At 41.8% G+C, this 17556-nt stretch overlaps 1 protein-coding gene across 1 annotated transcript in view; it reads left to right on the top strand.

Moving 5' to 3' along the window:
• FRAS1 (Fraser extracellular matrix complex subunit 1) overlaps window positions 1–17556 on the top strand; it is a 724001-nt gene that overhangs the window by 353248 nt on the left and 353197 nt on the right. The window contains exons 10-11 of the mRNA XM_075352182.1: window positions 274–363; window positions 4736–4774. Of these exons, the coding sequence (XP_075208297.1) occupies window positions 274–363; window positions 4736–4774 (129 nt within the window). The remainder of the gene's footprint in view (window positions 1–273; window positions 364–4735; window positions 4775–17556) is intronic.

A 17556-nucleotide genomic window follows, 5' to 3' on the forward strand; every position in this document is an offset into this window, starting at 1 on the left:
GTGTTTTTTTTCGGTGGGATGTGTGCTCATTATCGCTTTAGCAGTTTGTATTAACCTTTGGTATAGATATCCGGCTTAAGTGCAGAGAATAGGCTTTCCAGTAATGTGCTGAGTTGGCTTTTCTTTAGAGAGAGCCTCTAAATGCTACTCCTCAAGATGAATAAAGTCAGATCTTTAAATTCTACAATTTTAGCCTCTGTTCACTCAAAAAACCGACATGACCTCAGCAAAAAAGAGTTCTTCACACTGCAGCAATCTGCCTTTCTTTATCAGGGTGAAGAATTAGTCCATTTTGAGGGGAAGTGTTGTGCAGAATGTGTGCTGAGCACCAGCTACTGTCTCCACAAAGAAGATGCCAAAGAGGTAAGATGGAAATTACATTTTCACTTAAATCTAGAAAAATTGTTATTTTTTTAGCATGAATTAATCTTCAACTTCTACAAATGATGATAATTTTGGTTGATAAACTGGATTGCAATCTCAATACCTACAAAAACAAGCAAAAGGGTAACAATGTTTTGACCTTTTGACTTTCAGGCTTCATATCTCACCATCCACTACAGTTTCGAATGTGAAACTGCCTTCATTTTATAGACAATCATCTTGGCTATCTCATTCATAAATTTTATTTGCAATTATTTAGCAAATGATTAGTAATGCAGATTATTGTCATGTCTCTGCACTGTTACTGTTTTGCTAAAAAAAAATCTAAATTTTAATTTTTATTAGTTTGTTTTGTAAATTCCTTTTTTCGATTTAGATTTAAAATCATTCTATGCATGCTCCCAATCAGATTCAAGCATGTTTTGACCGAAATCTGATCCCAGGTCTCTTCTACACGTTCCCAAAGTATGTGCATACTTTACAAGTCACTTTGGTTTTTATACAGCTTTTTCTTCAAAGTGTTCGATTGGGTTGAGGTCTGGGGACTGTGTGGGCCAATCCAGTACCTCTACTTCATTGTCATTGAACCATTTATTCACAAATCTTGATGATATGCTTCTGGTTGTTGTCCTGCTGGAACACTATATCATCCTTTTCACCCCCATAGTTCTTGATTGTCGAAGTAACTCATCTTGTAGGATGCTCAGCATTGAGACCACAATCGATCTTGGTCAAGTATCTAACTCCTTTGGCTGTGAAACAGCCAAGGGCGTTGGATCCTCAGGCTTTCTCCACCGAACTTGACAGTTCCTTCAATCATTTAGTTCCCTTTTTCCTTATTTCTTCCAGACCAATTTGCACCCAAGTGCCTAGTGTATTAAAGGGGTTATCTGGTTTATTTTGCCTTTTTCTTGTCATTTCACTTTTTGGGCTGTATTGGGGCAGGTAAGGAGATAGTAAATACCTACGTGCTCTGCTATCAGCAGCTCTCCCCCCACTCAGAGCGGTCATGTGACCGCTCCTGCTGGGATTGTGCTGCTTTCTGTGATGTCACGTCGACAAGGGCAGGAGCTTATGCTCGCCTTGTAGATGGGCATCACAGTCAACGTCATGTAGCCGCCCTGCTGGGATGGTACAGTGCGTGGTGTTCCTGCCCCCCTTCCCTGTACCCTCCCACACATCCCATAGTGCAGTGGTCTTGCTGCATGAAGCCCCCAATTCTGCTTGCGGCGCGCAGGTCTGTGGCCCCCTTGCTGAACGCTGCCTGTGCTGGGGGCTCGTGCAGTCAGCATTGTATATCAGATGACTGATTCCCGGGTGCTGCACAGATGGGAGCACTGTATAAAGCAATGATCAGCTGCCTGCCAATCAGACCAGCAGCAGATCACTGCAGTAGCTGTATATAGAGCTCGGTTCTGCAGAGCGCCTGGGAATCTGTCATCTGATATAAAGCGCTGTCAGCAGCGGCTCCTGATGCTACTTATGGCACGCAAGCCCGTGGCCCCCTTGCTGATCGCGACCTGTGCAGGGGGCCGTGCAGTCTGCGCTTTATATTTACATTACTGTCATTACTGTATTATAGGGACAGGGATGGGCACATTACTACATTATATGTGCAGTGGATGTGAGGTGATTAGATGAGAGAAGCAGGATCACTGCTGTGTATTTTCAATGATTGGAGATACAGAGCAGTGATATCTCATCTGTGACAGTACAATCAGCTCACATCCACCGCACATATAATGTAGTAATGTGCCCATCCCTGTCCCCATAATACAGTAATGTGCCCATTTTTGCTGGAGCAATGAGAGGTCAGTGCTGGGGCAGAACACTGATAGCCAATGAGTATGCAGAAGGCAGGTCTGGACAGTGAGGCGGCCGGTGCCAGCTCTTACTGTGAGGTTTGGCATAGGAAGATTTCATGTTTGGTTGAGCTGCAGGTAAATAAAGTGTCTGCAGAGAATAAAGGAATAATTTAAGAGGAACTAAAGTTAGAAAACAAAAAATGTAGGGGTGTTTTACATGACAATACAGCACAGATTAGCTTAAAAAAAAATTTGGAGTTTGTCGGACATCTCCTTTAATTTCCATTTCATTGCTACAGATCACCCGTCTACTGTCCACTTTTTGTACTTTTTTGCAAACTCAAACTGACGCATCTTATGATTATATTTAAATTGAGGCCTTGTCACCTTTTTTCAGGTCACCATTCCAGACTTGTGTAATGTGAGTTGCACAAGACTTGCGTGTACGTCTGTGATATCACCGACCAACTTGTTGACTCCGATGATTTCTTGGTTGTCCACCTTTTTGCTTTTGAACAGATGGGCAGACTTCTTTTGTGTTCTTCCCACTCGCAAAAGCAGTTTGGCAATTTTCTTCTCCATAATACTGCTATCAATGAGCTGGATGATGCGGTTTCTTTTTTTCTAGGAAAATTTTCTTCATGGCTGCTCCTTGATTCGAACCAGTGACCTTTCTCTTGGAAGTCATCCTAATAACACACTGCGCTATAAGGGAATGTGAGAACAGGTTGCAGTTTATGATATACAGGAAAATTAACTTTTTTCCACCACCAGGAGGAAAACAGAAACAATGCAGTGACATGACAAGAATCTGCATAACTAATCGTATGCTAACTACTTGCAAGTCAAATTTATATATGAGATAGCGGTAATGATTGACTATAAAATGATGGTGGTCTCACATTCAAAGCTGTAGTGTAAGGTGAGATATGGAGCCAGAAAGTCAAAAGGTCAAAACATTGCTACCGTTGTGCTTGTCATTGTACATTTATATAATTTATATGCTTGTTTTAGCACTATGCATGTTAAAGGGGTTGACTATATAGTAGACCAAAAACTGTGTATGATCTAGTAGCAATTTGGGCTGTTTTGCCTTGATTCTTTCCTCAGTAATTCACCTTTTTCTGAATTTGGTTAATAAAGAGGTTGGCCTAATGTTTATTGTAATTGACACTGAAAACCACAGCTTTTTTTTTTTTAGCTAGTTTCTCTACGCCACTGTTTTTTATTGAAAGAGGTGGCTGATTGATATCTCTGGTCACTTATATCCCTCTATCGGGAGCATTGCTCAGGATGATGGTTATGTAGACTGCGGAGAAGGCTTTAGTGACAATAGGGTGGTATGTCTAAAGTGAGAGCTTAAATTGTCATAAGTTTACCATATATTGGTAAGTTTCATATATTGCCGTTTCCAACCTATTAGATGAAATAGACATAAAGTTGCCAAACACTTTACATAGTTACATAGTTACATAGTTACTTAGGTTGAAAAAAGACCTAGGTCCATCTAGTTCAACCTTCCTCCACCAGTTCTACATTTAGTCACTAAGTCATTTATAACCAACAATGTTTTGTGTACTGAGGAAATCATCCAGCCCTTTTTTAAAAGCTGTTATAGTATCTGCCATTACTACCTCTTGTGGTAGGGCATTCCACAGTCTGACTGCTCTAACTGTAAAGAACCCTTTCCTATTTAGCTGTTGGAATCACTTTTCTTCCACTCGCAGTGAGTGCCCCCTGGTCCTTAGTATTGTCTTTGGAAGAAATAAGTCATGTGCCAGTCCTTTAATTTAGAAGAAGGTGAGTTATGGCGGAAAGTGAAGTAATGACAGTACAAATTACTCCTACATACATTTATTGATGTCCTAGTAGCACCAGAATGTATTGCATACCCAGAATAAGCTTACAATCTCTTGGTTGAAAATGCACAGTACCTTTATTAGCCAAAATTTATAACTACTTTTATGTAAGTGTAGAGATAAAATAAAGTGCATGATTCCAATATAACAGTTCTAAAAATTAGCTTTCCCTAAACCTGTACTATAGCAGTTTGTCTACGTCATATGGTCAAACCAGCCTTAAAGGGGTTGTCCGGTCTAGAATGAAAAGTCTGCAGTCACTGTGACTGTAAGCGTTTTACCGCCAATCATATGCATAAATGCTAACCCAGTACATTGCTTCATAAAATATAGCCCATTCATATAACTTACTCTCTCTCCCTCTGGCATCGAGAAACCTATCAACACACCGGACTGGTTAGGTTCAGCTCGATCCTATTTTTTAATGAATTAGAAGTTAGACATTACATTTCACCCGACTGACATCCTGGTAGATTATGACATTGGGCACAGCTCCTGAGAAATGATTTCTGTATAAACATTAGACAAGCAGGCCTTTAAATCCTGCCAGCAAGCACTCAGTGCTGGTTTTTGTAACCCTGGGGAATGAGCACTAGATAAGGTAGGAATGCGCTTTATTGGAATGCTTGTGATACACCTGATAACTTCACTTACTGATCACATAGAGGTATTTCTATTTGTTTGCAGGATTCTCACTCAGATTTAAGTGGAGTCAAACATTTGATGGTGAGTGCAGATACTTTTTATACATTTACCACATTTATCTTTTAAGTATTTCTCAAAAAAAAAAAAAGAAAATAATACAAAAGCCAATGAGGCTGCTGTTTCCATTCTGGTTACTTACATATATTAGGAACATTAAATGCATGTGAAATATTTATTTTATTTTAAAAATGGGCCCAACAAAAACTAATAAAAAAGAAAAAATAATATACTCTCCTTTATGCTTTATTAGACCTCTCCTACTTTTAAGATAAAATCTATTCTTTTAGTAACACATGTAACATAATGTAATGCAATTAGACCATGTGACATTGAGTACTTATGAAATCCCAAAGTGTTCTTTGTAAAACCATACCTTGGGGGAGGTTTTATAAATGCCCTTAAGAAAGTTAAAGCAGCAACACAATTAGTTCTTTACAGTCTGGGTACCACTTAGAGCTTGGAACAGCTTTTTCAGGTCACTTTGTCCTATTGGTGTGGATATAAAGCAAATCCTATGGAAAGATGCGGCTAATTAAGGTCTTACTGAGATGTAAATGTTTATGGTGTTTTTCACAACTGGAGATTTGTGAGAATTCATGTAGACATTTTGTCTGCACTTCCTCACAGCAATCTCAGTAAGCTTCTTCCCAGCCTAAAATGGCTGATAATAGTGTCGGGCTCATCGGAGGAAATTATAAATTATTCTTATCCCCATGCCTAAAGGGTGCTTTACACGCTGTGACATCGCTAACGATATATCGCCGGGGTCATGTCGATAGTGACGCACATCCGGCTCCGTTAGCGACATCGCAGCGTGTGACACCAATTAGCGCAAAAACGTGAAAAATCGTTGCTCGTTGGCACGTCGTTCATTTACTTAATATCGTTGCTGCTGCAGGTACAACATTGTTCGTCGTTCCTGCAGCAGCACACATCGCTATGTGTGACATTGCAGGAACAACGAACATCTCCTTACCTGCGTCCACTGGCAATGAGGAAGGAAGGAGGTGGGCGGCATGTTCCGGACGCTCATCTCCACTCCTCCTCTGCTACTGGACAGGTGCCGTGTGATGTCGCTGTGAAGCTGCACGAACCGCCTCCTTAGATAGGAGGCGGTTCGCCGGCCACAGCGACGTCACAGGGAAGGTAAGTCTGTGTGACGGGTGTTAGTGATGTTGTGCACCACGGGCAGCGATTTGCGCGTGTTGCACAACCGACGGGGGCGGGTACGCTTGCTAGCGATATCGGTACCGATATCGCAGCGTGTAAAGTACCCTTAAGTCTATTTAAAATTATCTATCATTGTAAAACAAACCTATAAATGACAGATCCTAGTGTCAAGTAATTGCCTCTTAATCCTCCCATACACATTAGGTTAATATCAGCTGAACCCACCTATATCAATGGTTTGATCAACAGTATAATGTATATGTGGGCCCCCAACTGATGATTGTTGGGGTAGTTAAGAATCCGGCATGTGCAATTTTGGACTGCCATTTTTTGTTCTCTATAAATAAAGCACCCGCCAGAGATGTCTGGCATGGGCTCTCATGGAGAACACAAGATTGCTCGGCAAAGTGAGTGCTCCTATGTACGGGAGAGATGGGGCTGAAATAAAATGTGTGTATGGAGAGCTTTATGTCAGCTCCAAATGGAGTTGTCTTTTGTTGGATACTTGGGTTACACTAGAGTATCCCCTTGTGGGTCAGCTTAAATTTTGCTAACTTAGGCCACGTGCACACATTGAATATTTAATGAGTTTTTTACCTCTGTACTTGTAAGCCAAAATCAGGAGTGCGTAATAAATACAGAAGTGGTGTCGTGTTTCTATTATACTTTTCTTCTGATTGTTCCATTCCTGGTTTTGGCTACAAATACTGAGATAAAAAGCTCACCAAATACTCACCGTGTGCACGGGGCCTAACCAGAAAATTTACATTGTATTTAAAGAAGCACTCTTATTAAACTTTTATGTAGTAAAACTGTGTAAATGTGTATGCAGTGTAGTGTACATACGGTAATCTATTTACCGATCACTGTTTTCCCCAATTTTCAGCACTTCCCTGTGTCCTCTTCTCACTCACGTGACTGCAATTTCAACTTGCCGGATGACACTGGGACTTGTGTGTGAACTGAAGTTGCTACTACTGTGTAAGTATATGGAGCTGCTTCATAGAATTACATTGCAAAAGCCACTTCCGGCTCACACTAAACCCCACTGTACTCTGACAAGTCAGAATTGCAGTCATGTGAGTGAGAAGAGGATCAGAGCAGTGCTTAAAACCGTGGAAGACCTCCATCTGGGAGTATGTTACTGCACTAAAGGGCGCTTAACACGCAGCGATATCGCTAGCGATGTCGCTCATGAAAGCACCCGCCCCCGTCGTTTGTGCGTCACGGGCAAATCGCTGCCTGTGGCGCATAATATCGCTAGTACCCGTCACACATACTTGCCTTCCTAGCGGCGTCGCTGTGGCCGGCGAACAGCCTCTTTTCTAAGGGAGCGGTTTGTGCGGCGTCACACGGCAGGCGTCCAATTGAAGCGGAGGGGCGGAGAGCAGCCGCATACAAGTCACGCCCACCTCGTTGCTGGGGAACGCAGGTACGTCGTTCCTGGGGTGTCACACGTAGCGATGTGTGCTGCCTCAGGAACGACGAACAACCTGTGTCCAAAAGCAGCAATGATATTTTGGAAATGGACAATGTGTCAACAATCAACGATTTGGTGAGTATTTTGCATCGTTAGCGGTCGCTCGTACGTGTCACATGCAACAACGTTGCTAACGAGGCCCGATGTGCGTCATGAATTCCGTGACCCCAACGACATCTCGTTAGCGATGTTGTTGTGTGTAACGGGGCCTTTACACTGCATACACCTTTACATAAGTTTCAATGGAGTCCTTCTTTAAGTAAAGCAGATACCTTTTTTAAGGGTTAAAGATCTTTAGACTCACAGAGAACATTTTTCAAGTCTAATTTTGACACGTCTGTCTGAGCAAAACCACATTCTCAGATATAACGCTTACGGTATCTGTGTATAAATTGGGTTATATAGTAAGTGATAGTCCTCATTCAGAAGTAAAGTTATTTTTCTGGTTTGCAAAAAAAAAAAAAGGTCCGCATGTAATCAGAGTTTAATCAGTGTCAGTTTTTACCATCAGTGATTTTCATATATGGAAATAATAAATTACACAATTTCTCCTATTCTTTCCAATGTTAATCATGGTCAGCATACAGACGCCAATATTTGCTGTCAGAGATTTTTCATGGATGCATGAACTATTATCCATGAATCGAATCAAAAACAGACATGCCTCCATTATTTTTTTGTGGACACATGGTTAACAGAAAAATACAGAATTGCGAACAGCTTTATAGATTAGAATGGGTACGTATTGAATACATTAAAGAGATGCGTAGAAACGGCCATCTGCATGAGGCCTTGTGGTATCGAGTAAATTTGCATTGCATAACGTATTATATTGTTATGCATTGCTTATAAACAGTAGCAGCATCATAGTCCGCAGCACTTTACAGACCTTATCATCACTCTCCCAATTGGGACTCAAAATCTAAACTCATTATTTTTTGAGTGTGGGAGAAAACCAGTGTACCCGAAGAAAATCCACTTAACCCCTTTACGACCGCCGATACGCCTTTTAACGGCGGCATATTAGGGTACTTTTTCCGATCCGCCGCTTTTTAACGGCGGTCGGAAAAAAGGGTCTAGCGCCCCCCAGAGTCAGAAAATTTCCGGGGTCTCAGCTGCCGGGGGTAGCTGAGACCCTGGAGATCATGATTCTGGTCGGTTTTTCCGGTCCCCGCTCACCTGATGACCGGTATACACCGTATACCGATGATCAGGTAACAGAAAATGACCGCGCCGGTAAAAAATCATTTATCTCCCATCTGGCATAAACAAACATGTCAGATGGGAGATAAATCTCTTTCCCGGTTCCCTCCGGTCCCCTCGGTATCCCCAAAGTGCCCCCCCGACCCCCAACCCCCTCCCGAAAATCCAAGATGGCCGCGCGCACCGCCGATCACAGCAGCGCGCCGGCCACATTCACACTGTTCCTATGGTTTCTGTCGCATGTGCCATCACACATGCGACAGAAACCTGCTCCCTAGGCCCTGCCGGGTCCCCCCCTACCCCCCCTGGTGTTCCCCGGTGTCCCCCGGTGTCATACATACCTGTCGGAGCGCTGATCCCCCGCGGCCCCCTCCTCCGGCTCCTTCTCAGCAGACGCCGGTCACATGTGCCGAGCAGCTGTCAGCTTCCTGTGTTCAGGACGCTGGCTGCTGCTGCTGCTGCACGGAGTCTGCAGCTGTGACCCGGGGAGGGTAGGTGCAGATTCTTTGCACCCACTCTCCTCAAATGGAGGGTCTGCCCTCCTAGAAAATGGGGGATACGTTCCCTGAACGTGTCCCCCATATTCTAGAAGGTCCAGAGTCGACGTGGGACGTCCAAATGGATTACAGTGGATTTTTTTTTTCTTTTCAATAAATTGGTCAATCAGGGAATGTTTTGGGGAGTGTTTTTTCAAATAAATTTTTTTTTGTTGTCAATTTTTTTTTTTTATTACTGTCAATTAGTTATGTCGGGTATCTGATAGACGCCGTGACATAACTAATTGCTGGGCTTGATGCCAGGTGACATTACACATCTGGTATCAACCCCATTTATTACCCCGTTAGCCAACGCACCAGGGCGCGGGATGAGCTGGGGCGAAGCGCCAGAATTGGCGCATCTAATGGATGCGCCACTTCTGGGGCGGCTGCGGCCTGCTATTTTTAGGCTGGGAAGAGTCCAATAACCATATTTCTTCCCACCCTGAGAATACCAGACCCCAGCTGTCAGCTTCACCTTGGCTGGTGATCTAATTTGGGGGGACCCTATGTTTGTTTTTTTTTTTTAATTATTTATTTATAAATAATTAAAAAAAAAAAACAGCTTGGGGAGCCCTCCAAATTGATCACCAGACAAGATGAAGCTGTCAGCTGTGGTTTGCAGGCTACAGCTGTCTGCTTTACCCTAGCTGGCTATCAAAAATAGGGGGACCCCACGTCATTTATTTTAATTATTTTTTTTTTCTTTTTGGGCTAAATACAAGGCTAGGCACCCTTTAGTGCCACATGAAAGGCACTAAAGGGCGCCAGCTTAGAATATGCAGGGGGGTGGGACGTTTTATATGTTTGACATCTATCCATTGTAGCATTTTAGGCTATGTGCCCACAATCAGGGTTTGCAGCGTTTTGGGCGCAGATTGTTTTCCCTGCGTCCATAACGCTGCGTTGTGCAGTAGAAGCACAGTTGAAGGATTTTTAGAAATCCCGTGCCCACTGTGCTTCTTTTCTCCGCAGCATAAACCGACCTGTGGTGCAGCTTCCCGAGCCTCAGCATGTCAATTTATGCTGCGGAGATGAGTGTGCTCTGCAGGTAGCATAGAGCTCCACAGCAGCCTGAACCCAAATCGTGGGCATGGGCAGCTGCGTTCTCCCATGGACAACACTCACATCTCTGCAGGAAGGCTGACACTGTGTACTAGACGCCGTGTCGCTGGATCATGGCCACATAGCCTAAAAGAGAGAAATTTGTTGCTACAGCATCATTTTTGTGAAGTACCTGTGGATTCAAAATGCTTAGTATACTCCTGAATAAAATCCTTGAGGGGTCCAGTTTCCAAAATGGAGTCACGTGTGGGGGGTTTCTAATGTATAGGTACCCAACAGGCCCTACTAATGTGACATGGTGCGCGCAATTTATTTCAACTTTTCCAAAATTCAAATGGTGCTCCTTCCATTCCAAGCCCTGCCATATATCCAAACAGAGGTTTTTGGCCACATATGGGGTATCCCTGCGATCACAAGAAATTGGATAACAACCTGTGGGGTATACGTTTTGTTGTTGCCTCTTGAAAAAGTGAGAAATGTGATGCTAAAGAAACATTTTTGTGAAAAAAAATGAAAATTTTCAATATGGCAACCTAAGCTTATCAAATTCTGTGAAGTATTCGTGGATTCAAAATGTTCAATATACACCTAGATAAAAGCCTTGAGGTTTCTTGATTCCAGAATGGGGTCACTTGTGGGGGGCCTTTACTGTTTAGGCACTTTAGGGGCTTTCCAAATGCGACATAGCGTCCACTAATTATTCCAGCCAAATGTTCAGTCAAATTGCACTCCTTCCCTTCCAAGACCTGCCGTGTGCCCAAACAGTTGATTTCCACCACATATAAGATATCACCAAACTCAGGAGAAATTGCAGAATACATTTCATGGTGATTTTTTTCCTGTTACCCTTGTGAACAAAAAAGCTACCTGGTTGAAGTAACAATTTTGTGGTTAAATTTTATTTTTTTATTTTCATCGCTCAACGTTATAAACTTCTGTGAAGCACCTGGGGGTTCAGGGTACTCACCAAACATCTAGATAAATTCCTTGAGAGGCCTAGTTTCCAATATGTGGTCACTTGTGGTGGTTTTTTGCTGTTTACGTACCTTAGGGGTCCTCCAAATGCAACATGGTGCCCGCAATCTTTTTCAGCCAAATTTCCTTTCCAAAATTCAAATATTGCTCCTTTCGTTCCAAGCCCTCCCATTTGTCCAAACAAAGGTTTCAGACTACATGTGAGGTATCACCGCGCTCATAAAAAAGTGGGTAACAAACATTTGGGTCAAATTTTTGGAATTACCTCTTGAAAAAGTGAGAGAATTGATGCTACAGCAACATTTTTGAGAAAAAAATTACAATTTTCAATATGACAAAGTAACGTTATCAAAATCTGTGAAGTACCTGTGGGTCCAAAATGCTCAGTATACCCCTCAATAGAAGCCTTAAGGGGTCTAGTTTCCAAAATGGGGTCACTTGAGGGGGGTTCCTGCTGTTTAGGTACCTTAGGGGATCTGTAAAAGCAACATGGTGCCCGCAATCTGTTTCAGCCAACTTTGCTTTCCAAAATTCAAATATTGCTCCTTTCATTCCGAGCTCTCCCATTTACCCAAAGAAAGGTTTCTGACCACATGTGGGGTATCGGCGCGCTCATAAGAAAGTGGGTAACAAAGTGTGAGGTCCAATTTTTGGTGTTACCTCTTGAAAAAGTAAGAAAATTAGTGCTAAAGTAACATTTTTAGGTAAAATGTTAATTTTTATTTTTTTTCATTCCATATTACTTTAGTTCCTGTGAAGCACCTGAAGGGTTAATAAACTTCTTGAATGTGGTTTTGAGTACCTTGAGGGGTGCAGGTTTTAGAATGGTGTCACTTTTGGGTATTTTCTGTCACCTAGGCCTCTCAAAGTCACATCAAATGGGATGTGGTCCCTAAAAAATTGGTTTTGTAAATTTTGTTGAAAAAATGGGAAATTGCTGATGAACTTTGAACCCTTCTAACTTCCTAACCCCAAAAAAATTTGTTTCAAAAATTGCGCTGATCTAAAGTAGACAAGTGGGAAATGTTATTTATTAACTATTTTGTGTGACATAACTCTCCGGTTTATGGGCATAAAAATTAAAAGTTTGAAACTTGCAAAATTTTTAATTTTTTTGTCAAATTTCAGAATTTTTCACAAATAAAATAAAAAAATATCATCCTAAATTTACCTCTAACATGAAGCCCAATATGTCACGAAAAAACAATCTCAGAATAACCGGGATCCATTGAAGCGTTCCAGAGTTATAACCTTATAAAGTGACACTGGTCAAAATTGCAAAAAATGGCCTGGGCATTAAGTACAAATCTGGCTTCGTCCTTAAGGGGTTAAACATGAACATGCAAACTCCTTGTAGATGTTGTCCTTTTTGGGATTTGAACCCAGGACCCAGCAAAGCAACAGTGCTAACCACTGAGCTACCCTGCGTCCGGTATGACAGATATTCTGAGAATTATGTTAAGGCATAAGACATACAGTCAGGGCCAGAAATATTTGGACAGTGACACAAGTTTTGTTATTTTAGCTGTTTACAAAAACATGTTCAGAAATACATTATATATATAATATGGGCTGAAAGTGCACACTCCCAACTGCAATATGAGAGTTTTCACATCCAAATCGGAGAAAGGGTTTAGGAATCATAGCTCTGTAATGCATAGCCTCCTCTTTTTCAAGGGACCAAAAGTAATTGGACAAGGGACTCTAAGGGCTGCAATTAACTCTGAAGGCGTCTCCCTTGTTAACCTGTAATCAATGAAGTAGTTAAAAGGTCTGGGGTTGATTACAGGTGTGTGGTTTTGCATTTGGAAGCTGTTGCTGTGACCAGACAACTTGCGGTCTAAGGAACTCTCAATTGAGGTGAAGCAGAACATCCTGAGGCTGAAAAAAAAGAAAAAATCCATCAGAGAGATAGCAGACATGCTTGGAGTAGCAAAATCAACAGTCGGGTACATTCTGAGAAAAAAGGAATTGACTGGTGAGCTTGGGAACTCAAAAAGGCCTGGGCGTCCACGGATGACAACAGTGGTGGATGATCGCCGCATACTTTCTTTGGTGAAGAAGAACCCATTCACAACATCAACTGAAGTCCAGAACACTCTCAGTGAAGTAGGTGTATCTGTCTCTAAGTCAACAGTAAAGAGAAGACTCCATGAAAGTAAATACAAAGGGTTCACATCTAGATGCAAACCATTCATCAATTCCAAAAATAGACAGGCCAGAGTTAAATTTGCTGAAAAACACCTCATGAAGCCAGCTCAGTTCTGGAAAAGTATTCTATGGACAGATGAGACAAAGATCAACCTGTACCAGAATGATGGGAAGAAAAAAGTTTGGAGAAGAAAGGGAACGGCACATGATCCAAGGCACACCACATCCTCTGTAAAACATGGTGGAGGCAACGTGATGGCATGGGCATGCATGGCTTTCAATGGCACTGGGTCACTTGTGTTTATTGATGACATAACAGCAGACAAGAGTAGCCGGATGAATTCTGAAGTGTACCGGGATATACTTTCAGCCCAGATTCAGCCAAATGCCGCAAAGTTGATCGGACGGCGCTTCATAGTACAGATGGACAATGACCCCAAGCATACAGCCAAAGCTACCCAGGAGTTCATGAGTGCAAAAAAGGGGAACATTCTGCAATGGCCAAGTCAATCACCAGATCTTAACCCAATTGAGCATGCATTTCACTTGCTCAAATCCAGACTTAAGACGGAAAGACCCACAAACAAGCAAGACCTGAAGGCTGCGGCTGTAAAGGCCTGGCAAAGCATTAAGAAGGAGGAAACCCAGCGTTTGGTGATGTCCATGGGTTCCAGACTTAAGGCAGTGATTGCCTCCAAAGGATTCGCAACAAAATATTGAAAATAAAAATATTTTGTTTGGGTTTGGTTTATTTGTCCAATTACTTTTGACCTCCTAAAATGTGGAGTGTTTGTAAAGAAATGTGTACAATTCCTACAATTTCTATCAGATATTTTTGTTCAAACCTTCAAATTAAACGTTACAATCTGCACTTGAATTCTGTTGTAGAGGTTTCATTTCAAATCCAATGTGGTGGCATGCAGAGCCCAACTCGCGAAAATTGTGTCACTGTCCAAATATTTCTGGACCTAACTGTATATCTAGAACATACTTATTTGGCTCATAACAGAAATTAAATGTGACCTGTATGATTTCAGAAACTCCCTAATTCATACCGGGGCTAATCTGTCATTCGCTGATCCACAGTTGTTTGAAGGTGGTTATCACACATAAAATGATTTTGGAATATTTATCACATATAGCACTTATTATACATGTATGGTCATCATTCTTTTCACGACTTTGACTCAATAGCGTTGACTCAACCAGATTTTAGAAATTACTTCTCCTGTTTTTGTAAGCAATATTTCGTTGTGATATCACACTATACAACCATGCGATTATGCAGCATTTCAGAATATGTATGAGGTTGGAAAAGAGAACATTTCCAACATTTCTTCATGCGCAGTATAAGATTTATATCTCACAAACCCATAAGCACAGATTATCTGTCGTGTTAAAGGCATTTTACACATGCCGATGATAAAATGGTCACTTGTCGTTTGTTATATTTTTATGTAGATATATAAATTATTGGTCAGCAGCACAACTCAGCATATAAGCTGGAGATGTGGCACTGACAAAAATGTGACAGAAAAGCGGACATACAATCGCACAAATGTTTTATACATGGAAAGCCCATTCTTGCTCGTTGTTTTATCTAAATGAATGACACTTGACTTCTTATATAGTCATTCAATGCTCATTACAAGCATTTTAACTACTCAGCGGGTGAACTAAGGATTGAATATGTCACCAATTTTCTACATAAATATATTTCTAAAGGTGCTATTGACAAGAATTTCTCGCCAAATGTCAGTAACAATTCATCCAATGCACACAGGCAAAGAAATCAAATCATAGTTGTCCATAAATTTAGTGATGTGTAGTAATAAAAAATGACACTGGGAAAACATATTGAACACTCTTACTGAAATGTATTTACTACTCCGTACAAAAGTCTTTGTTGGTGATGTCAGCTTCAAGAGGCCCCCCTCTTTATAGAGAAACTAGTCACACACAGTGCTAAGGTGTAGTTTTTGCCCATTCTTCCACACAAACACTATTCAAATCCTGAAGGTTCCATGTGCTCATTCAATGAAATCTCTGAGCTTTAGTTCCTTCCATAAATGTTGTATTATATTCAGGTCAGGTGATTAGCTCAGCCATTCTATCTACTTTATTTTCTTTTTCTGAAATCAATTGAGAATTTGCTTGGCTGTGTGTTTGGGATCATTGCCTTGCTGAAATGTCCACTCTCATTTTATCTTCATCATCGTGGTAGATGACAGCAGAGTTTTATCAAGAATGTCTCAGTATATTTGTTCATTCATCCTTCAATTATATGAAATTTGCCAATGCTGTATGCTGAAAAGAAGTGCAACAACATTATGTTTCCACCTCCAAATGTCACTTTTTGTATGGTGTTTTTGTGGTGATATGCATTGCTTTTGGCCTCCAAATAGGGTGTGTTATGGTATCCAATTAGTTCAATATTCTTCTCATCTGATCAGCTTATATCCCATTATTTCCCAGGCTTGTGTAAATGTTGATTAGCAAACTTAAAATGTGCTTGAACATGCTTTTTGTTCAGCAATGGACTTTTGTGTGGTGAGCGTGCATACAGCCATGGAGGTTGACTGCATTAATTATTGTTTTCTTTGAATCAATTGTACTTGCTGATTCCAGTCTTTCAGTAGCTTTCCACAGGTGGTGTTGGCTTTTGGACAACTCTTCAGATAATTCTTTTCACTCCTCTGTCTTACGGAATACACCTGCTTGTGGCCAGCTTATGGTGAAATTATGTTCTTTCCACTTCTGGATTATGGCCCCAACAGTGCTCTCTAGTACCCTCAGTGGTTTTGAAATTCTTCTGTAACCAATGCAATCAGTATGTTTTGCAACTTTAAGGTTGCAAAGGTCTTAAGATTAAAGATGAGCAGACCCGTGGCAGTTTGGTTCAGCAGGTGCAGCCGGACTTTTAAAAAAGTTTGATTTGGGACTCGGAGTTGACCTGAACCCCAATTCAAGTCATTTATTGGGCAGTTTGGGTCTCCGCCCACATGCAGCCAGCCATAAACAGATCACTTCCAGGGGCGGGTAGGCGAGTTTTTCCCATTTTTATTTTTTTTGGTGCACACTACATTTGATCATGCTGTTTGTGCAAGCGACTCACATAGGGCTGAGCACAGAGCGTACCTGAGCACAGCGGTTCTCACTCGAGTGGTTTGCATACATTAAGCACTCAATCTCAAACTCTGGGGTATTTTTTTTGTTTTTTTTGAAAAGTGTCTGTTCAGTATGAACACCAAACCTCAAGTTCACTCATCTGCTCGGAAGAGAGCTCCCTAGTTTTACCCATCATGAAATGTTTTTCGTGTGGCACCTTGGTAATAAGACACCTTTCTATAGCTCATCAGTTGAACCAGCTGATATTATTTTTCAGTAAGTGGCAAGATTGGTTTTTAATTACTTAGATTTCAGCTGGTGTCATGACTTTCCATGGCTTTTGGACCTCTTTCTTCAAGTGTTCATCACTTTTTCCCCTGTGTAGTTTCATATTATTACTAGAGTTGATCGAAAATCCGGGACCGGCGGATCACTGCCGGATTGAAAAAAAATCTGCATCCGGTCCGGATTCCGGTGCCCATATAAGTCTATGGGGACCAGAATCCGGAGATTAAAAATGTCTGTGGAGGGGATAGGGGGGTAGGAGCGTGCGCGGTGTACTTACCCGAGGCTGTGTCATGGCAGCAAACATCTTCTGGGTCACGCTTTTCCTTTCCGGAGCCGACCATTCAATATTCATTGTTTTGCTTGCCCACCGGCGTGTGTAATTCCTTGCAGTTAGATGCGCCCCCACCCTGAGTGTCAGCTGACTGCAATCAATCACAGATGGCAGGACGGCAGGTGGGCGGGGAAAGCAGTGCAAGTGTCTTCGGGTCAGTATGGTGAACGTGCATGTCTTTCAGAAACATATGCACGTTCCTGTCAAAAGTGTGCATGGCTGTGCCAGTGATGCGATGTCACACTCGTTAAAGTCTGACATGATATTAGCCGGCACAGTCTGCGCTCTGAGCATGAGTGTGCATTTGTATCTAAAAACACATGCACGCTCCTGTCAGAAGTGTGCGCGGCTGTGCCGGTGATGCGGCTTTTTTCTTTTTATTTAAATAAATTTTAAAAAAAAATGGCGTGCGGTCCCCTCTAATTTTGATACCGAGCCAAGATAAAGCCAGCTGGGGGCTGGTATTCCAGCCCGCAGCCGCCCTGTATTGCTGCAT

Source organism: Anomaloglossus baeobatrachus, chromosome 1 (genome assembly GCF_048569485.1).
Source record: "Anomaloglossus baeobatrachus isolate aAnoBae1 chromosome 1, aAnoBae1.hap1, whole genome shotgun sequence".
Classification (NCBI taxonomy): domain Eukaryota; kingdom Metazoa; phylum Chordata; class Amphibia; order Anura; family Aromobatidae; genus Anomaloglossus; species Anomaloglossus baeobatrachus.